The sequence below is a fragment of the Zootermopsis nevadensis genome, unplaced genomic scaffold (assembly GCF_977971745.1).
Source record: "Zootermopsis nevadensis isolate Lab colony 2312 unplaced genomic scaffold, Znev_1.0 Znev_ptg000020l, whole genome shotgun sequence".
NCBI classification, from domain to species: domain Eukaryota; kingdom Metazoa; phylum Arthropoda; class Insecta; order Blattodea; family Termopsidae; genus Zootermopsis; species Zootermopsis nevadensis.
In genome coordinates, this window is record NW_028259152.1 from 7,403,180 (window position 1) to 7,426,219 (window position 23,040).

General features: G+C 37.7%; 2 protein-coding genes and 1 long non-coding RNA gene across 7 annotated transcripts in view; 2 read left to right on the plus strand and 1 right to left on the minus strand.

Annotated features, from left to right (window-relative positions):
- The window catches only part of spg (dedicator of cytokinesis spg), a 115,273-nt gene that overhangs the window by 70,327 nt on the left and 21,906 nt on the right, over nucleotides 1–23,040 (minus strand). For all 3 annotated transcript variants that reach the window (XM_022069437.2, XM_022069436.2, XM_087352206.1), the window contains exons 2-6: nucleotides 16,828–16,911; nucleotides 15,374–15,414; nucleotides 15,143–15,198; nucleotides 14,663–14,759; nucleotides 13,969–14,117 (exon numbers count right to left, since the gene is read on the minus strand). In XM_022069437.2, coding sequence (XP_021925129.1) covers nucleotides 13,969–14,117; nucleotides 14,663–14,759; nucleotides 15,143–15,198; nucleotides 15,374–15,414; nucleotides 16,828–16,911 — 427 coding nt within the window. The remainder of the gene's footprint in view (nucleotides 1–13,968; nucleotides 14,118–14,662; nucleotides 14,760–15,142; nucleotides 15,199–15,373; nucleotides 15,415–16,827; nucleotides 16,912–23,040) is intronic.
- Nucleotides 835–10,406, plus strand: LOC110832441 (innexin inx3-like). Of its 3 annotated transcripts, none has more exons than XM_022069453.2 (7): nucleotides 835–1,112; nucleotides 5,480–5,660; nucleotides 6,184–6,401; nucleotides 6,830–7,048; nucleotides 7,419–7,584; nucleotides 8,600–8,829; nucleotides 9,346–10,406. In XM_022069453.2, the coding sequence occupies exons 2-7, from the start codon at nucleotides 5,498–5,500 to the stop codon at nucleotides 9,526–9,528; spliced, it is 1,179 nt and encodes a 392-aa protein (XP_021925145.1). In that variant the 5' UTR covers nucleotides 835–1,112; nucleotides 5,480–5,497; the 3' UTR covers nucleotides 9,529–10,406. The 3 variants fall into 3 exon arrangements, with proteins under 3 accessions (XP_021925145.1, XP_021925146.1, XP_021925147.1); XM_022069454.2 differs by lacking the exon at nucleotides 835–1,112 and adding an exon at nucleotides 2,054–2,261; XM_022069455.2 differs by lacking the exon at nucleotides 835–1,112 and adding an exon at nucleotides 4,147–4,241.
- LOC110832442 (uncharacterized) lies at nucleotides 16,252–18,041 on the plus strand. The gene is made up of 3 exons (XR_002543917.2): nucleotides 16,252–16,423; nucleotides 16,713–16,924; nucleotides 17,723–18,041. It is a non-coding gene; the product is annotated as an uncharacterized LOC110832442 (long non-coding RNA).

A 23,040-nucleotide genomic window follows, 5' to 3' on the forward strand; every position in this document is an offset into this window, starting at 1 on the left:
AGATGAAACACAGATGGACAGGTATAATTTTTCTATTATGCATTCATTTTATGCACTTTGTGCCAGGAATACATACAGTACATACAATCAAGCATTCTGACTTGACTGCCAGTGGTGAGACGAGTGGTCAAGGGCACACACAGTTCGCTGAGAATTCATTTTGCTCTTGTTAGAAGTGACCATGAGAAGAGGCCGGGATGATGGAGAATCTATCCTCATTCGGTCTTCCTGCAAAGCGTATTTCTTTGTGTAATACTTCCTGGAATACAAGAGTGCACGCCTGATTCTTATCGGTCTCCCCGGATGTCGTCACCGGGGCTTCCTTCCCAAAACCACAAGTGTCCTGACATGAAAGCGTATGCTATAAATTGTAACTTTCGCTCAGTGAAAATGGCAACCGATGAAAGAATTTCTTTTCCCCATGTGACTGAAAAAGCTAGAATCAACAGATTTATAACTCAGCACGAGTCGCACTACTTAACACTAAAACACCTCGCTCGCGACATTACTGTTGGTCCTTGACGCTTGGTCTATTGCCCATCTATCTCCCATCCATGAAGTACTACTGTTTATCTGAATACGAATTCATAAAACCTTTACAACTGACGAAAAGCGGGGATGTCTGTTACTGAAGTTGGGCACCAGGGTTTGGCTGTCCGGCGGTGAATGGGTCACCCCTTTCTTCGTTAAGCCCACGCCCAGGCCGACTCTAAGAGTCCAGCCTGTCGTCTATCTAATGATACCAGCGCTTTTTCCGAGGGGTGGCATGGACCGAAACTTTACCCGTTTACGCCTCCAAGCCGTGACGTTTACGCAAAGCAGCAGAAACTTTTACCTGTAACGGAAGAGACCAAAGGTCGAATGGCGTTATCATTATAGCCCCGATTATACTAACCTGCAGGGTAACTGCAGAGGTAGCAGATCTAACATCAGTCTTTCCTCGTGCAATTTTTTGCAACCTGCTGGATGGTGCAAGCAATTCCAAAAACAGTTGCGTGTTTCAGTGTTTTTCTCAGAAAGAGAGAGGGGAAATACCCGTTTGAAAAGACTGTGCGATGCTGCGGAGAGAAGAGGCTAGTCCGCGTTGCGTGTTGGTGGCATCGAGGTGCAAGGTAAGGAAGTCTTCTGTACATATTCACTGTTTAAATATCTGTTGTGTTTATCTCGCAACTCTCAATTCTAAGACTCGCAATAAGAATTTAAGGATGCGCTGTCACAGAAACAGTGTCTTTAGTGACTGAGTAACTTTAATTTGACGCAGTTCATAAAACTGGACAAAATAATTGGGTAGATAACCCCTAAATTTGACATGGCTTTACTTCTAAAATGGCTACTCCGTTCACTTATAAGAACTAACTTGCCACCCATCCACATGTTTAAACCCAGAAAATGCTGTATGCATCTTGACATTTTGAGACATAATGTTTGTTCGTTCGCTACTCACGCAAGGTGTACGAACTGAAAGCTAGCCTGCAGCGGTCAGGATTTCATGTAATTTTCTTAATAGCTTCCCGAATGCTTCGTGTTTCATAATAATATCTCTGGCTCCTTTTAGAGTGATATTATTGCAAACCAGTTGTGTATCAGTGTGACCTGGCCAAGTATGTGGTGTGGCTACAACACTCCACCTGAACATCGACGAAACAAAAACTATTTAAGGTACTGCTGACTGTTGTCTTTGGGTTGTGATGTCATGTAGTCTTGTAGGTGGTTACCAACGTTTCGAAAAGCAAGTATTACCTCTACTTCCGACCTTTAATCCGCGACTTAACATTTCGGGATAATGGGGCGGGGGAATTTGATGAAAAGAGACACGCTGGATAGTTTTGTTTTTGCTTGCCAACGTTAATACATTATAACTGTGAGATGTAATGCACTGTTTGACAGAACACAGTAGAGGAGCGCCACAATAATATAAGTGAAGTTTAACTTTGCATGTTATTATACTGATGTTGCTTGGGGTGAAGATGGTCGCGAACATGTCTAACGGGCCTGCGTAGTAGGTCACGAAACAGCCGAATGGCGGCGTCGGCATCACAGCTGCAGTTATCTTGAAACAGAGATTACGGGAAAGGAACGAAATAGGGAATTCTATGGGAGACAGCCTGCGGAATTCCTCGACCCGGAACCGCAGAAAACCGCATTGCGTCAGTCTTGGGAAATGCGTAGTGATAAGTGGGGTGGGATGAAGTATCGTCTTGCAATTTTTCAGTGTTATCATTAATATTGTCAGACACACTTCTTTAATACAAGAGATCCAGGTAAAGTTATTTATACTTTGATTATTAACAAAATACAGTAGTTTCAGTCTATAGCTATTTTTAATATGGCGGATGCACATTTTCCACAACTTTGTTTACAACAATATTGAGTTTACTGGGCTGTGGTGTCCATGTCCCTTTACAGATTTGAACAGACAGACGGAAAAGATTTGTTACAATTTTATTTTTACTTTGCACCATCCTCTTCATTACATGACCTCAAACGTCTGTACTATGTTTTGTGTTTCTGAGTAGACACCTATTGTTGCAAGTAATCTTTCTGTCAATTCCTACGTAATATTTAAACTCTTGAATTTTACATTATCTCTTTAACCTAACGAGTCACTCAGCCTACGTTTAATTACAGCTCATTTATTGTATTTGTTTACTGCACCCTTTAGTCTAATTTGATTCCTATACACGCTATTTACAGGACCAGTTTGTGGCTCTGTAATAAATTTGGAGTGCTTGTTATTACATTTTACTTTAGCAGTGATGACAAGAACGGAACCGCTTGTAACGTATCGAAAAGGACGCTGTACAACACGTAAAGCTGGGGGGAGGGGGGGGGTTTATAGCTGCTACTCATTATTGAGAGCGTTTATTTGAAACTTTTCGGGATATAAAGTATATCTAACAAAATAAATATTTGTACCTGCAGTAAATGAAGACCAGTACTAAAGGCAGGACAGGAAAAGATTTGTACTTTCAAGACCGAGATGGGACAAGAAGGAAAGTCCAACATTTTATTTGCTTTGTTCACATAATGCCGTTCTGGGGAGCCGTATACACAGGGAGGGTTATGGGTTCGACCCTCTATCCCTGAAAGGGCGCATTTTCCTTACAAAATGTTGTCGGTAACGGAAGCAATTGTGATTAAGGGGTCAACATTTGTGTCGAAAGCATGACGATATGTGAATTGATATTCTGAAAAATCAATTTAATCAAGTCAATACTGAAATATTATATACATTATTCCGTGAACGTTTTAAATGTTGATACAATAGCATGAACCACAAACCCAATTTTAACGTAGTTCATTTTACAAGATTTTTCAGAATACCCGTAAATGATACACACTACATGAATAATGTGTTTTTAAAAAGTGGACTGACATTGGGTGAAGTTCTGTACCTGTCATGTTCTACTTTAATCCCCCTCCCAAAATATCGTCGTTTTATTGCGTCACAATAAATGAAACCCAACTCGATAGTTCAACGTGACTAACAAAGGAATGGTCCGGTTGGTCACGCCGAAACCTCACCTGAAATTGTGCTCGTCCACAGAGCCCTTCTAGTAATGATTGTACACAAAATTTCAGCTGCTGATACGCTGTGCAAGGGTGCGAAAAAACTGCTCAAAATTCGAATGTACATTTAAAATTCGCGCCATCGCGCACGCGTCTGACTGCAGCGCGCCTAGCAGTGGCTCGGTATTCACCGGTACATTGCATCGGAGAGCATTTTTAAATAAGGGCAAATGGAATTGTAAAATTTTCTTCATGCCTCTTTCCATTACTTTTAAATTTATTTCATTCTTATAGAGAAAATATTTAATATTAATTTATGCTTTTTACAGTTAGGATGGAATGTAACCAAATTATATGTTTGAGTAATTTTCTTTGTACTATTTTTAACTAAAAAGAATGTGTAAATATAGAACGACAATGGTCAGCTTTTATATGAACACCTGCGTGTACAATATAATAAGAAGTATTGGAATTTCTAAACCACACGTGCGACAATATTGACTGAGCATGTCGTAAGGCTCATTTCTTATGCATGCCGTATAATAGACTGAATAAACCGTATTGCACTCCATTCCTTTACTAATTGTTACGTCATAGTTTCCTTCGGCATTGTCGCGTCAACAATCCGCTTTCGTCAGTGTTGAAAGAACTGAGCTGTGAATCGCTTGTAGGAGAAGTGTGTTGCAGACGAGTTACTTTTGTGCTTCTAAAAGTCTTTCACAATAACCAAAGTACTTATCTTCTGTGAATTACTAAGAAATTCTTGACACTGTCCTTCACTCTCTCCATTTTATTTTGACGGTGGAAGAAAGAGTGAGATAAGGGCATCCTATTTATTATTATTATTATTGCTTATAACATTTACAGGGTTCCATTTACATTTGTGAGCTCTTGGAAGAGAATTAGGCTTGTCTTCTTTCTAACACAAATTCAGTTTTTTATTCCATTGACTTCTGTTTCTTTACGGCATCATTTATAATAAAAGAATTCATTTAAACAGTGTGGGATTCGAATTTCTAAAGCAACAAGACATGTTGGTTGGTAGCCGAAATTCTTGATGAAACTGTGGCGCGATTTTTAAATGCACATTCGAATTTTGAGCAATTTTTTCGCACCCTTGCACAGCATATCAGCAGCTGAAATTTTGTGGACAATCATTACTAGATTGGCTCTGTTGACGAGCAAAATTTCAGGTGAGGTTTCGGCATGACCAACCAGACCATTCCCTTGTCAGCAAATTAGAACAGTTCATGAAGTCTGAAAGTTTCTGAAAATGGTGCATAATGATATGTAAGATTGTTTTCTTGGTCTTTGTTCATTGTGATTTATAAAATAAAGAAAATCCAACATTTTGGAAGCTGGATTCTGCTTCTGTCTTCAGGTGAAAAGAAGGAAGAGGCCAGAAACCCTATACGCAGAGCCCCTGGTTGATCTAGCCTCAGCCCTGGTCCTGAAATGTTATGGCTGTTATTTTATAATATAGCGCATGGGCAAAGTCCAATAAATCAATCTTACATATTAAAACAGCTTACACTAGATCTATAAATTGTAAGTACTGTAAAACTTGGATTCAGAGGTTACCACATTGGGAAGTCCATATAATCACTGTTTTATGAGGCATGCCCAAAATCCTGATGGGGAGAGGTCAACTTTTTTTTCTACTTAATTTCAGAAAAAGTCCTGAAGTATCTTAATTTTTTGATGTTAGAAATATGATATCTGCTTTACAGACACTATGTTCTAATACTTGAAATATATTACACAACACAGTCAATGAAAAGAAAATATCTTCAGAAATTTTAACATAACTGTTCTGATTTATCAACAAGAAAACTTAATGCTATCATGGAAAGAATTAAGTTCTCTGTGACAAACCTCATCTTTAATCCCATCTCACACCACGCAACACCCATTGACGTGCGATCTGACATAAAGAACTTTAATATTTCTTGTCCACTTATATTTACAGTGCTAGCCAGGAGACAAGATGTCACTAGTTGGCCTCTTATCAGCATTGGCCGGATTCGTTAAAATTCGGTTTCTAGCTGACAAGGAAGTTATAGACAATGTGATATTCAGATGTCATTACCGCTTCACATCAGCCATACTTTTTGTGTGCTGTATCCTTTGTACTGCAAATAGTTTGATTGGTAAGTATCTTATTATACTTACACAGCGTGACAGCATAATGTTGACACATCTGATATGTAAGTAAACCTCCAAGCATTCTCAACATTGGCTTTAGGTGGAGACAAGTAGTTAGCATCATGCTCTGACAGCTTTGCCCCAGGGAAAGATTCCCTGGTATACATTAGATACATATATAGCCTAACTGAGCATTATAACAATTTATATTTTGCTTTACACTGATTAATGTTGATAGATAAATTTTTTAGAAATTCTTATGAAAACATTTTGCAAACAGAATTTAGGGTAAGATTTGAGGTTTTCACAGCAGTGAGTATGAAGATTTCTGTCTTCTGGGTTGTTGCGCTGTGTAGTCTGAATATTCATTGCCCTGATGACGAAGGCAGTATGACCTCTGAAACGTTGGTTAACATCGACCAGACTACACAGCTCAACAACCCAGAAGACAGAAATCTTCAGAATTTAGGGTACTGTACATAAAAATACACACTAAAAGCTGTAACATTTATCTTCATTACATTGCAGGAAACCCCATTGAATGCTTGAATTCTCAATTCAAAGATAAAATTCATGTGATAAATACATTCTGCTGGATCACATCCACATACACTATACCCCACCTACAAGGTCAACAAGTAGGGACTCATGTGGCTGGCCCTGGGGTAGGACCCCATGTACAAGGGCTAGATGAAGTTCAACATCACAACTACTACCAATGGGTCCCCTTCGTGCTATTCCTACAAGTAAGAACGTCAACTGGCATGGGGAATACTTTGCTTTAATCCATCATTATAAAATCAATTAAAATATTTAAATGTAAATACCTCGGAATTGTCACTAAAAACTGAAATAAGAATATGACTGTCCAGACTATTCAGATTTTCATCTGTCAATTCCTAAATACAACCAACATCACTAAGATTGGTAGAAATCCCTCATCTGTAAAAATACATATGTAGGTTAATTCAATAATATTCTATCAAAAACTAACACAAAAATGGACAGAATATGCCAGAATGCTTAACAGTGTTCAAGAACTTGTAATTAATCATTAAAATTTGTAAAGTTGAAAAATATTTGAAAATTCACTCTCTTTTGACATAAATCAGATTGTATTGTAGGAAATGTTATGACACATAAGAATTATTGTTATACTGTCTTTCCATTATAGGGTCTCCTCTTCTATGTACCACATTGGTTGTGGAAGAACTGGGAGGGTGGCAAAATCAAGATGATCAGCAAAGATTTGCGAGGGTCCACAATCGAGTGCAAAGAAAAGAGACACAATAAACAGGACAAACTTGTTCAGTACATCAGCTACTCACTTCATACTCATAATGGCTATGCATTTGGATATTTCTTCTGTGAGATACTAAACTTTGTTAATGTGGTAAGTGAAATGTATCATCAATTTACATTACATGGAAAATAAGAATGTTTAAACAAATAAATTCCTTGTAATTTGCAGCAACTCAGGAATTGAGAATTTTAACATCAATCTGCATTCATTGTAGAATCTTTTGCTCATTGCATCATGTTGTAATGGTAAAGTTACTGAAATCATGGGCAAACCTGCTGCTGTTAACTTTATAATTCTGATGCAGTGTAATAGCCAGAAACTCGTCATCATCACTATCAGGGCGATGATGGAGGCAGAAAGGACCTCTGAAATGTTGGCAAACTTCTACTAGACTACACAGACAGCCATCTAAGTAAAAGTCTTCAGATATGATTTTAAATTAATGTATTCTTGTTGACAGGTTGGCAATATTTTCTTCATTGACAAATTTCTGGGGAATACGTTCTTGAGTTATGGAATAAAAGTTATTCAAATGTCAAGCAATGATGATCTGCATCGTACAGACCCTATGATCGCCATATTTCCTCGACTAACCAAGTGTCTCTTCCGCACTTATGGAGCCTCAGGTATGTGTGTGTGTATGCACCTTCCTTGATTGATTTATTTATTTATAGTTTATTTAACGACACTTTTTCAGTAGCTCAGACATACAGCATCGAATGAGAGGATGATAGTGAACAATGAATTGGAAAGGATGTGGAAGGAAGCAGTCATGGCCTAATACCCTCCTTGATGTTGATTTCCATGTTTACTAATTTGGTTCTTCTAATGTATCTGTACTGGTCTTTACTACTCAAACTAATAAATTATTTTTAAAAAAATTTATTAAACAGTGATTAGAAATCAATAGTTTAGATGATTTCTCAGGCCAAACATGTTTTTAAAAATGGAATAAGTATGAATGTAATTGTACGAGACAAACTCAACACATTAAAGCATTCCACAGTATTTAATCCATAAACACCTTCAGTCCTTTCACACACTATAAAATTACAACCTAACCATCCATTACTATCGTAACATTGTGGTTCATTAGAACTTGTGTGCTTAATGAGTGGCACATGGGATCAAGGACATCTCTTACTGACTACTAGCCTAGCCACATCCATCTTTCATAAATCCACATTAGACTACATAATCTACCTATTTTCCCACTAACATCCTCAGGTGTGTTATTAAGACAAGTGTTGTGAGGGGTCAGTTACATTTAGCAGTCTAGATGCTGTTCCCATCTCCAATAGAAGCGTAGTCAGCTATGTCAAAAAAGTGACAGTGAACAGCCAGGGTCCAATTTCTAGCAGGGGCAGAGATTTTCTCTTTCCAACCAGTGTATCCAGACTGGCTCTGGGACTCATCCAACCTCCTACCCAGTACTGTGGGTCTATTCCTAGGAATACAGATGCTGGAGTGTGAAGCTAACACCTCACTTCCATCTTCTATCAATGTTTAGAATGTGTGAGTTTTATACCTTCACTGTGTGGTGATGAGACTGTTTACAAATGCTGCATTACTACTACTGCTACAGCTGCTAATGATAATAATCTAAACTGAATTAAAACTGCACTGAAACTTGGTTTACAGGTACCATTCAAACACATGATGCACTGTGTGTCCTGCCCCTCAACATCCTCAATGAGAAGATATTTATTTTCCTGTGGTTCTGGTTCATCATTCTGGCTGCGCTGTCAGGCCTTGCCCTTATCTACAGCATTGTTATAGCAATGTATCCACCCATCCGTGAGACAATATTGATAAGACTCTTCAAATACAGACCTCCGGGTGGTGTGGACAGAATTGTAACAAAGATACAGGTCAGTTTCATCGACATTATTCCTAAACATTTGTACATGTTTGTCATGGATGTCTTCAGGCTTTTTAACAATTTTTTTGGGTGGTGATATGCATACATAGACGAAGGTCTCCTAAACTTTGCACTACTACATTGTGACATCATCCAGAAAATGATAACATGAACCCCAAGTTAATCTTTTCCAACTAATATAGATTTTTTTTCACTTGATCTTATGAAAATTATGTACAGTACAGTACTCAAGATGTAACACCAAAGAAGGCTTAAAATAATTTGCTGTACCTCAAAGATTTTATGATTTGTACAAACTTAACAATACATTAATGAAGGAACTGATATGACAAAGATACAGTTATAACGACAAATCCCAATGCTGACCCCTGTGTCAGAAATCATCAAAATTTAAGTGCTTTTGCTAATGAAATGCGGATGGAAGAACATCACCTCCCCATTGTGCATGCAAAGAATGTATAAAAATTAAGTTTTTGGGTAACAGATGGGGTTTCATATGTTCCAGGTTGGAGATTTCCTCCTGCTCCATCTACTTGGACAGAACTTGTGCTCGTCTGTGTTTCGTGAGTTGCTCATAGAAGTCAGCACCTTGTTGAGTACGAGTAATTTGTATCCAACACTGCCATCTTCCCTTGAGATGGCGCCCATATCTCAGAAGGACAAGTACATAAAAGACCCTGATGCATAATTTCACTTAGTGAATTTAATGTTTCAGAGTAATGCAAGGGAAATGGAGATACTTGAAATCATCAGCAAAGAATGTGCTTCCTTCGTATAGCGAGCCTAAGAGTGTGTTGGACAGAAGCAAAATTTTAGGAACTACAGTCAAAGACTTGAGTTACTCAAGTGTAAGCTTCCAAGTTTGCAGATCATTAAAGATAATCTACTACCAGGTCTCAGGCAAATTACACAAATTTTATAGTCCACATTTTATCTTCAATTGCACCTATTTGAACTACAACAACATTTCTCTAGCTCAGTACTCTTACTTCACTCATTCAATATTCATTTGGAAAAGGACTGAAAGCAAGCAGAGAAATGGTTAACAATGTTGTGATGAGAGTATGAAAGTACTGTTACATTTTCACGTTTGAGTTGTCACTTTAGCTCTAGAACTGTCATGTTCATTATTATTAAATTTTTCTACATTTTGTTTAGTGTAGCTGTTCACAAATTTTGTTAGGAAGATGTTTTAGGTTGCACATAACACAAGCATCCTATCGTCATCAACCATGAGGACAGTGTTTTAATTTTAATTTTGTCCTTATACAGAAAAGCCACAATAGCATCATGCCCAAAATACAGAGTGAGATGCTGTGTTAACACTAATGTATTTTTCCTATTAATGTTATTGTATCATTAAGTTTCATATAGTGAATATTGAGAAAACTTAAGCAAATTCATGGAAATATAATAAAGATAAAGTCATTATCAAATCTGTATTCTAAGTTTAGATTTAGGTTTCCAAGATTCTTATAAATTCTAAGGAGAGTGAAACTAGCATTGTAACTGATATTATTGTACATAATTTGTATCATTCCAAATAAACATTGTTTATAACAAAGACTTGAAGACCTATCCATAAATAATTCTCTGAATTTAAATTACACTGGTAGCGAGTCCAGCTGAAGCTGCTCTGTGTGTCAGTCAACATTACAGTGCAAAGTTGACTAACACAAAATAAAATTTACATAGAGCATCCCCATAACATTAACCCATCCTAAATCTTTACAGGAAATGTTATATAAAAATTCCATTATGCCTGACTGCATGCATACACAGCAACCAACGCAATGAAACAGATCCATCCATCCAATGGCACTACAGCCCAAGTTCAGGCCTTCGCTTCCTCCCTTGTGGGAGGTTTCCTGGTCCTTGAAGTGTGCATTTGTGAGTAGTGAGTGACCAGCCCACTACCTCTGCACAATTTCTACTCAATCCTGATTTTGTCTGCTAGAGTCATCTAGCAGAGAATAAGGAGAAATATGGGTGAGAAATGGCTGTTGAATTTTGCTTACGAAACATCTCATTTAAGCTCATAAGGTTCTTTTACATGCGGTAAATCTACGACATGAGACCGCCAGCTTTACTTCCCCTCAGAAGGAAGTTTTGCTAAGGATTTTTATTACCCTTAAAAATCCACCAACCTCAGCTGGGTTTGAACCCATGAACCTTGGGTCCAGTGGTGAGCACGCTAGCCACTAGTCCACCAAGGGCGACAAAGAAACAAATAAATGCCTAATATTATTCTCTCTCCTCAAAAATGTTACAATCTTGAATGGTGACATTCAGAATTAGTTTTTTAGATAAAAAGCAAAATTGTTCTAAGATCTACATGTTACTGACTATGGAAATTAAATCTGTACACCATTTAATCTTGACACAATGACAAGCATGATCAGTAAGAAAATAAGTAAATAATAAATAAGTAGTAACCCTCAAGTACCCAGTGGGAAGGAAGCTAGACAGTCCTTGAAATCTGTCCAGAGGTTTAAATGAACAGAATAATTCCAGTCCCTTCCAAAAATCATATCCTGGTCTTCCAGACAATAACAATTCAACATATATAGCCAATCGCTTTAACGACTTCACCATCTCAGGTCATCACATAAAATGCACATTATGCAATAATGTTGTGTTCACTTAAGCCTTTATTGCTGTGAGTAACATGTTAAAGATTCTTCACAACAGTTGCATATATGCTGTATCCACATTCATCATACAATCATATCTATACTGTTATTTCCCCGTGTCAAGACGTATGTGACATACAAATAACCTTATCTGTCAGTACACTTATCCATCTGTAGTTTCAGTTATGAAATTTATTGCAATATTCTGGGGCACAAATATGAACTGAAGGCACTGAGGTCTGTGTAATGCAGAATAACAACATGGCAACTGCACAAAACACATATTTGCTTTCAGCTGCAGAAAAGTAACTGATAAGTGTAGTTAAGATACCAGAAGAAACATCACAAAGGGTACCTTTGAGGCTCTGTTCTGATGTCTTCCAAGTAATATAACGCAGCCAGCATTAAGAATGTACTATCAGGTATTAGAAACTCTTACTTCCAACATTTCTAACCGTACAAAGTAAAAAATTCTGGTTCTGTTTTATCGTAATTACATTTATTCTTTTACAGTAGAGTGGAAACAATTCATAGTGTTCTCATTTTGACAAGAGTTTTTAATTTACACTTATATTACTGTATTCCTTTGTTATATAATCAATACTTGGTAAATATACCTTTTCCCCACTGCATTGTGTATTTGCATATCACGTTAGCTCAGACTAGTACACCGAAAATTATAAAAAAAAAAACCTAACACTTTTCTGTGTTAATGTGGTAAAATAGAGATTACAGATACTACTTTTGAAATACAGATAATCTCTTCATGTAAGAGCAAACCTACCACAGCAGCCCAATGATAAGATTAGAGAGGATGATTTTAAAATATGGTTGAGCATGCTCACCAACTGCAAGTCCTTCAACTTAACAGAATCATCTACCAAGGACATACTGTATTTTCACCAGACTTCATCCACATGTTAGCTTCCATGAATTACATTTTACGTGTATTCACAAATATTATGTTGATAAATTATAGCATCTACCAGTTCCTACTTTACCACGAAGTAGCGGCTGCCCAAGCACCCAGCCAAACTGTTGTCTGCATCTATTAATGCATTTCTTTATTAAGCATTCAGTATTGTGCAACATGGCTCAAGTGATGTTTACTATCGTAAGATTTGAGGTTTTCACAGCGGTGAGTATGAAGATTTCTGTCTTCTGGGTTGTTGCGCTGTGTAGTCTGGTTGATGTTAACCAACGTTTCAGACTACACAGCGCAACAACCCTGAAGACAGAAATCTTCATGTTTACTACTGAACAGCATGTATGTTAAATGAAACTCTATTTCAAATATGAGTCTGCCAGAGAATCTTAGAGAAAATTTCAGGACAAATTTCCATAAGCACCAGTTTTGAATAAATAAAGTACAACCTAGTCAATAAGCTGAAAACAACAGAATCATCGCTAGACAAAAAGCCAGAGAGGAAACAAACTGTGCCGACAGAAGATATATTGGATTACACTGCTGTTAGACTTAAAACAGTTGGGTTATTGGCAGTTTTTGAGGAATATTTCACCACTATTTTCAGAAGATGGAGGCAATACATTCCCTAAAAACGTTGGTAAACACCAATAAGACTAAAAGGCATCACAACCCATAGCATCCACAACACAGCAGTAGCTTCCGCAATTTCTAAGCCTGTCCCTTGTGCGACTTCAGTTATCCTAACCAATGAAGAGAGGGAACCTCAAAGCAGCTCCTTACATAATTCACTACAAACTATCATATATATATTTACAAATTTCCCTCCCAAGCAGTCCAAGTAGTATATGTGCCTATAAAATCAAACCATTTAACATAAAGCAAACATAATTTGTTTTTATTTTTCCCCACATAAATTTATGCCAGAAATTCCAGACTTACATAGCAATTTTAAGGATATGAAAATTATAATAAAAAAGGGATCCCATACAATATTGACTGACACCTTGGTGCATGGTCTTCCTTAAAACGTTAGCATTTTCTCAGGTTATCAAGAAACTTTTGCTGTTAAGGAACCCAAAGTTTCGTTATCATGTCCACACCTGTCCACAGCTAGTTAGATTCAATCCAACTCTTCACGTCCTATTTTCCTATGCAAAGGGCATGTTACATGGGAGAAATAAAAGCACATGCAGAACTTTGGTGAGGAAACATAAGATGAGAGATGGCTTTTGGACACCTCAATGGTAGGCTCTTCTTCATTTATGTTTTGTTAACTTTGATCTGTCCTTTTTCATGCAGGACAGTGCGAGATCAAAAATTCTAACTCAATAGTGGCAAGTGCTTTCAAAATTGAATATGCTCTTAATATCATCTTGAATACATTTTAATTTGTTACAATTATACCCAAGTACTCAAGCCTGACACATTTTGATGGGATTTATGAGCCACCACTGGCAATCAATCTGTATACTCAGTCTCCAAATAATCAGTTTTCTGGGACAGGAGCTGAAAGAAGGGTTAGTGTTTGTTACGTCTATAAAGAGAAAACAGAGTCATCACATCCTACCTGTTTCCCCAGTCTATCTTCGACGTGATCTTCAGTTTCAGCTCCCGCATTTGGTCTTGTGTCAGTGTCCCAGTCAGAAGCTGGCGCCTCCAGTCAAGTAGCTCACGCATAACTTTCCACAGAGTTGAGAATTTGTACGTTTCCCGGTCCTAAAATGATTATACAATATATATTTCAATGCAACACCATTTATGTAATAAACATAAATAAAACATTAAGGACTTTTTCTAAGTTTCCACAGCTATGTATAGTACAGTGTCCAAATGTTTGTCGTACTGGTACATGAATATAGAACAAGGGTCTACAGTCCTTTATGAAGAGAATATAGAAATATGCACCAATTATACCCAATAAATCTAAGTCAGAATTCCATTCTGAATAAAGCTTAGCCCTTATTGGCTGATAATTTTTCTTTTATTGTATTCCAAATCAGTTATGAAAATTTTTCTTCCCGTAATAAATTCCATTTTAAAGTTTTTTCTATCGTTTGATTATAAATCTTTCCATTTACAAACGCAAGTTTATCATGAAAACACTTGAAAATGATTGGACGGCAGTCGGAAGGTGGAAGAAATCTGCAGACAACAGCAAAAATCATAATGGAATAGTGTCAAACACTTTGACACTGGGCAGGAAATTCTAAAGTTCTTATCATCATGTATTATTCTTTTCAATAACTTCCTGAAATACTCACCACAAACAGCCTCTTCCAGATGTTGCCCCATTCTCGAAGAACCAGCGTCACCTCTCGGACAACTGGATCTTCGATGGGAATTACCGATTCAAACAACCTGCACAGACAAATATCCCTTGATGTAGTTTAAAAAACAAAATGTACCCCATATCAGCAAGAAAATGTGGTTTTTGGGCTCCTAGTGTTGCACATAAATACCATTTATTAAAATTATCTACTCAATAAATGCATGCAGCAATACAAGATGACAGGCACATAGCACATTAAAGATCACAGTAACAGATGATGCTACTATATGCTTTACTGTGGCAGTCAACATACAAAATCCTAAAATCCCTCTTTGTATGTTTACATTACAGTTGTAAAATGGAATAATACTGTTCCATATTTGGAATACCATTCCTCTGCTGTGAATTCTCAACAGTATATGTATCTCTGGAAAATATGATTTTACTTAAATAAAATAAATATGTAACTTACCCTTCATTATCAATCTTGCAGAGCTTCAAGTATATGTATGATGCTGGAAATATGCCCTGTAAAAACACAAGCCCTAATGATACAGATCATAACAGAGAAGCAATTCTGAAATAAACATCCATGTAGCACAATAATAACTATAATCTGCAATCTTCCATTTCTCTCAGTATCACTGCATACTAATTCTGATAAAACATCAGTACCTTTCAAAATGGATATGAATGCACATACCTTGATTGAACGATTTTTTGTAGAAAAACCTCGAAACCATCCTGAAAAACAAATACAGAATACTATAATTTGCTCAAAACATTTCTAGAACTGTTATATGGAGAGTCAAGTTAATATTCACTTTAGCAGCATCCTTCCATTAACTCCTACGTCTCCAAACAAGACTTCTTTTACATTAGATTTACTGATTAAAATTTTGTACGCATTCCACTTACATGCATACTACATTCTCCATTATTTGATAACCAAAACAATATTTGGCATTAAACACAAATTATTATACACTGTATACACAATATTCTCCAGTAAACCAATGTGTGTGTGTGGAGATGTGAACTTGCTACTTATAAAGTATGTAGCATTAGAACTTCATATATCTATTAATGATCATTTCACATAACAGCATTTTCTCGATGTAATCTTATTTTTACTTAGCTCCATCTCCTCAGCACTTTGCTCTGAATAGTCCTTAATCATGGTATTCTCTTGGCAAGTAACATCAAGTTTCAAACCCACACAACAGAACAGATAAATATATTAGTTTGTTTTTAATGCTTGTGTTTTTATATCTGATAGGGGATGAGAACAGATTCAGGATGGAATGGTTAGTGTAAAAAAAATTAAAACACAGTTCATAATATATCCCTATACTACGATACCGAATCGGTAACTTAAAATAATTTCCGGAATAAGTACACAAATTTTTTAAGTACATTATAAAATCAGTTTTAAATAAAACTATTTCATCTGTCGTTGTTCCATAAAATTACGCCACTAGGTGGCATGAGAGACCTTGTTCGTGCTGCCACTTAGAGTTGCCTTTAACAACTACATGTACATCGAAATATGTTACAGCATTCCTGCAACCTGCCGGCAGCACACTGTACTATAAAGATACGATTTATTTTTGCACAAGTCTTTTACACAGACGTACCACGTACATAGAATGGGGGAGGTCACACAACATTTTTTACTCCCCCACCCGCGTATATACCCGAGTGTAGCTAAATACAACAACTCGAAGGCAAATCTGCAATAAACAGAACGAGGGTATGTTACACTTTCCAATTTAACTCAGCTTAGCGAGAGACCCCATTTCATGCAACAAATTTTTAGCGCCCTTTCCAGGATATTATGGGCGTCTCACATGTAGCCAACAAACAAATGGTTTTACTGCTGTACTTGGACCAACCTTTCTCCTTAAAACTGAAAATTTCATTATCCAGCTGGAGATAAGTGAGCTTTTATAGTATGGACGATACGTCCAAAACCTGAGGTATTTATTTAATTATCTGAAGGAAGAGAAAGGGTATTGATTTCTTTCACTGCCTCCTCATAGGATACTGCAGTCCCGTGTACCAGTAAGACGCAATGCTGAAGACTCCGTCGCCAGCTGATAATTATCTATGTTTCGTGGGGCAGCAGCTCCCTCTCATTCATACTGCGGAACTCACCTGCGCATTCCTCCAGGATCTGCACTGTCTCCCCGATCTCCAACGGTAACCCATACCGCGTCTCTCCCCGCCAGTTGTACACGGCTGCAAAAAGGAAGTAAGTTACGTAAGAAACAAAACGTTTTACAGGGCTGTTACAGTAAAATGCGACAGGGATAACCAAAGATGTCAGGTCACTGGGAAATGAATATAATATTTTAAGGGCAATCTTCCATAATCACAATTTTTTGATACTCGGCAAGAAAGATTGGCTTTTTATAGAGTAAAAACTGAAATTTAGATTAAATGTAAAATTTCTACGGCGTATGTATAACCCTTCTGACATCTGCTGGACTTAATCCACTGTTGTGGTGTCAGAAACAACCACAATTCGGACGCTGGTTATACTTAACATCTTCAGGCGACCAGTTGGAGGACAAACCCTACTGCTTAGTCCTCTGGTCGTGCTTGCCAAGAGGTGAGACTAACTCGACCACAAAGCGGTGTGGTGGTTGAAATAACTCCAAGCGAAAGTAATATAAACAGACAGATCTTTTTACAAAATACGGTACATTGTAATCTGTTCCGTTAAGTTTACAAGAAACGTAGCGGCAGAGTGGTTATCACTCCTGAATTCTTGACACCGGTTTCATCAGCACTGCCGGAACGGTTGACGCTGTATCGCCTGAGCTACTGACAGCGTTGACAGATAAATAACTAAATAAATAAACAAAGGTAAAACTTTAAAAACCATGGAAGACATCCTCGCAATCCACAAGTTTAAAACAATTACAGTAGATTAATAAGTATCTGTAGCTTAACAAATATCCGTGTATATTATTAACCAGATGTAATTTAAGTGATAATGATGATGTTTAATAATAATAATAATAATAAGTAATTCAAATTAGTATAGGAGCAACTGGAACCGTGTCCAAGTCACTCGAAAAATATTTGGCCAACATCCCCCGGGCGAACACGAAATTAGGGAACTTCAGAAAACCGCCATTCTAGGAACATCATACATCATTCGAAAGACGCTGATGTAAAATATATAGTACACATAGTCATGCCTCACAATAAATCTATATAATACTTGCAACACGTATTAAAAACAAAATGTATTTCAGAAAATAGCTGTTGCACTATGTACCTCAGGGGCAAAGTTTGTCTCAGGTACATATAAATAAAATGGTGAATAGATGGAACAATAATAAAAAATCTCGTCAAAAAGACACACATAACGCATGAAATGTATGTGTTTCGTTCAGCATCCCCTGGTCCACACTCCGGCCCGCGGTCTGTACTAATCGCCCACCAAGCAGTCCCAACGACTACCTCGTACCGGAAGTAGCAATCACGTGCCGCGATATATGGATGTGTGTGGACGTCGTGCTAAGCACTTCGGCTTCCTGTTCAGAGATCGTAATAATACCGGGTGTTCACAAGCATTCTTACGAAAATCACTGGAAGCATTAATGGACTGAGGGTTAAAACTAACCACCTTCACTTCGGGAGGTAACATAATGTGAATGTGAAGAGGTGGAGTGAGGAAAATCTCTACAAACTCAGATGTGGCAATGGATGGCGGATAGGGGCCAGATTTACTCTACGTCCGCTCTTACCTTCCGGCGAAGGAACCTTTACAGAACAATTCATGTTAATGCTTTTGACTGAGCAATCTTCCAATAACATTTGATTTCTGTTACTGCAATTCGCATGCATCCAAACATTTATCAATTAGATGGATCCTCGATTTTGAGAGAGACATTAACAATCAATGTTCTCTCACATCAGACAAATATTTTTCATTATACACGTGACAGTCAGTTACTAAAACCGCCGGAGGATGGCACGCAGCCCGCGGGTTGATAACCCCTGAAGTATCCTCTTCAGTTCGATATCCACCTGCAAGCGTAACGGAACCATACAACGAATAAATTAATTTAAAATTATGCAACTACGTTTTATAGTTCTTACAAATGAAACTACTCAGCTAAAGACTACTACGCGTTGAAGTCTCTTCGTTCCAGCAGTTAAACTTCAGGTAATGAAGAAGTCACTCCGAAGTAACATCCTGGCCTATGCAAATCAATTGAAGACTCGAAACGGGTCGCTTAATTGCTAATATGGCTCTTCCTCCCTAAAACTAATCGGGCGAGCATGAACAAGGCCCTAATCTTTGATGTGATCCCGGAATGCATGATAGCAAAATGTTTACCCTTCATGTTATCAACTGCGAGAAGGTAAAAAATACATATCAAGCAGGTAGCGATATTATTAAGATTTGAAAGATGCAATTAAGCCGACTGTAGCATCAACACAAGAAACAATATCACATAACTTTATAAAGCAGCTTCAAGAAATAGAATCAGAGAAAATGTTTTCTTTAATAATGAAAGTCGTTCTGTTAGTTACGTGCTGCATCACAAAATCATTCTTTTTATCTCGTAAATAAGAACAGTTCCGTGAAAAAACTCATAAAGCATACGTAACTTCTACAGCCTGCACTTTCGTCGAGATTAGTCCGTGGCTTTGTCAGCGATGTTAGTCCACATCTAACAACCTTGGAAGTAATGTCTAGATAATAAGTTTATAGTCCAAACGAGTTCGTGTGGAAAGTCTGGGTGCAAATGGCAACAGGATCTTACAAATCACTGTTTCCTTATTGTTCTTAGCAGTTATAAATATGTCACATACAAAGTCACAGTTATTATTATCAACATAATTATCATATTAGTCTTGTTAAATTACAGGCCCTGAATACGTTAAATTGATCACACATAACCCCATGCATTTCCACCCATGTTCACGAGTGTTGACATTTCACAACGTTCGACAAAATTTGTAGGTATGGGTATAATCTGTCGACATACCGATCTTCATATTCTTAGTCCCAATATTTTATCAACTATCGCTGCCAATTCTAGAGGTAAATTTAAAGTGTTAGCACAGTCATCACGCTTATTTTCGTTCTACAAAAAAAGGTGCCTCAACAAAAGTTGTACGTTTAACGAAGATGTATCACTTCCTGACCCCATGTAAAATGGTAGGCCCATTAGCGTCACTGCCACTACACTGGTTTACTACGGTAACCAGTCAACGCGGCTGATTGCCCGAGAAGATTTTATTGATTATGTGTGTATGCGTTATCAGAAATAAATTCTGGCGTTATGGTTACCTACTTGGCATACTTTGTTCTATAAGCAAATATGCTCGGAATATAAATGCGTCCTTGTTCCGACTGTGTCTGACCTCCCTAATAATCTATAGGTAAGCATTCTGTTGTTCTTTTTACTGTGGGGGACAACTAGCTGTAACATTTTGTATGGCACTGGATCTTAAAAAATATGCAACTTCTGTCAAAGAATCTTTCGTAGGATTACAAAAAAGAAAGATGGCGCGAGTGCGATATCTTTAGTTTTCGGTTCCTTGGCGCTTAACATATCAGATTTTGCAAGGATATAGACCATAAACATACCAAAAGTTTTACATATTTTTTTCTGTTGTTATAAATTAGAAGCATGGCTGTACACAGTGGGAACGTTTGGGGTTATACAAATTTAACGTGATCGAAATATGTGCCAGTGAAAACAGTATAAATAAATACATTCCAAATAATATTATTACAAGCAAACGAACAGCACAGCCGCTGGTATCTAGGTATCAACAAAAGGAACACAGCTTCACACTGACTGTAATAAACCACGTTCCCAATATCTTTAGGGTGGACGTACACATAGAAAGTGCAAAGTGAGCAGAGGACTTTCATGGCCTTACTCAGTATCTCCAAACACGCAGAACCACTGCTTTATGATAGGCCACTACCGCTTCTTTCAGCATCCACATCGCTACACAAACTTTGAAGTGATGAAGGAACGTTAAATAAACTGAGAAAGAAACCTCCACGAAGAACGTTTCATGCATATGGATGGGCGGGCAAACGACAGTCATATCAAAGCAAATATGCGCTAGCGAATACCCTGACATCAAAGCAGAATGAAAAGACAGTTCTTATTATGCATATCGCCTATTCAAACGCCTAAACACAGAAGAAAAGAGGCTGTTACTTGTTGAATTACTAAAGTGTGTACGTTCCATGCCATATCTTTACAAGGGCAGGTACAAAATAGGACTACACTTCTCGGTTTGTAGAAGACCGGAATATTAAAAAGTTATCTGATACTAGGGAACTGCAGAGAAACAGTGGTATTGTTTACGAGTCTTAATATTCTCGTGGACCAATGTTCTTTTATTTACCACCGTTGCGACGGACAATTATCACCACTTTATGAATTAAAAGGATTCAGAGCAAAGAAAGAGTAGTATATTGCTTTTATATCAAAGACACGATTAATAGGTGCTTAGCAACAGATCGCAGATGGAAAGAAATGGGCGGAGAAACATATGACAGGACATTGTTAAATACGCGATGATCAGCATTACTCTTAGGTGCATAAAATAAAAAATATTTTATTAAGTTCGTATGTGAAAACACTGGTACTGTTCTCCGCTCCATGATGAGTATTGTTGGAAATGAATGACTTTCACACATTACATTTCTACTGACAATGAACACTCCTTTAATCAAGTAACCTAGTTGCGATATAGAATTTACGATGCTTACTTGTTTTCAAATGTTTCCATCTATAAAAGAAGCTAGCAAAAAAACAAAAATACAACTCAGTGCATAATTTTCACAAGCATGTCTCAAAGTACGTATGTTTATTATGCATTTTCATACAAAATTTTACATGCTATTGGTTCATCAGACATCGGAATACGAGCGAAAGATGGATTCAGATTTCGAGTGGGTGCAATATTGCTGTTGAACATTCCATGAAAATAAAGTTTTCCGAACAAAAGTTATACATTCTTTCGATATCTACTGCCATGCAGAAGATCAGTAGTGCATGATTAGGGTTATAAGTTTCGATACCACCTCAAACTTCCTCACGGGGAAGTCAGTAATACTGTTACTATAAATTTAAAAAAATGCACGTGACGTGTCCTGTAATGACTGTCCACATCACGCTTTATGAAAATCTGTTTACTGGTTCAATACTTACGAGGGTAAAGCAACAATATGGTAGTATCACACGCCGTTCATTCCATATTAAATAAGAAAAATACGATAAATTTCGCACTATTTAAATAAATGCTCTAAATTAAATATTAGCAATATGGTGGAAAGACGAACGCCCTGCACTGATGTATCCGTCGTACAAACAAGTCTTCGGTGTCCTCATAAAAGTCGCAACATGGTCACAAGAGAAAAAAATTTCGGCATATTCCCTGATACTTTCTATACTACTCTCTAGTTATACTGCGGGTTCTCAAACCTCGGCCGGCGGGTATGTTTTATGTAGCCCAATTCATTATTTAAAATCACTATAAAATTCCATACAAGGAATAGCATAGCGTATCTCTTTCAACAGAAAATATATTCACTGACTTTTAGCTACTAATCTTATGTGTGATTCATACCGCGACAAGATGCACTGCTGGCTGCTTTGAGCGACTGAATCACACAATTATCTATCATTACCTAATGGAAACACGCAGCGAAACAATGAGTAGACTGTAATGACCCTCAGAGAGCCACACATCACTGCTATAGTCGGCGCAGTAGTTTTTGGCCGGTGGAATTTTCAAGGGGAAGGCTAGGAGCGAGTCACTTGTGCGATCGTATAATGCTGACTGCATCGAGGAGCTTATCGGACCGAACGCCCAAACAAAAGAAATACTCTGACCGTGCCACCTCAGGTACACAGAGTAGGCCCGCCCGTCAGCTCCGCTAGCTTCTCCACCGGCCAAAAACTACTGCACCGACTATACTACACGCTCACTCGGATTCGGTCAGAGATGAGGTTACAACGGAGATCTCTGTCCCTCAAAGCGGACACCAAGAAACTCTCCTCAGTTTCTGGATCCATCATTATGAGAGCTAGCGCTTATGCTTATGAATCTTTCGTTAACATTTTATTTTGATGCCTGCCAGGGGTAAGGATTGTTATTCCCTCTTCCACCAGTTTCCACATCATCTCTGCGGCCAACACATCTCCTATGCAGCGCGCATAAGTATCTTGAGAGTTGAAAGTTGTTTTCCTAGTTGCCACTCTGTCCGTCCGGCGACATCAAAGGTCGGGCAAACAGGCAAGAAAACATCAGTGGAGTCTTCCGTCATTATTAAAAATCTCCCTCCCCTCAGTAACTGTGAACTGCTCTTTTAAA

Coding starts and splice junctions, on each gene's coding strand:
- LOC110832441 (XM_022069453.2), top strand. CDS start 5,498: ATGTCACTAGTTGGCCTCTTATCAGCATTGGCCGGATTCGTTAAAATT. Junction 5,661..6,183: donor TACTGCAAATAGTTTGATTG/GTAAGTATCTTA, acceptor ATTACATTGCAG/GAAACCCCATTGAATGCTTG. Junction 7,585..8,599: donor CCGCACTTATGGAGCCTCAG/GTATGTGTGTGT, acceptor CTTGGTTTACAG/GTACCATTCAAACACATGAT.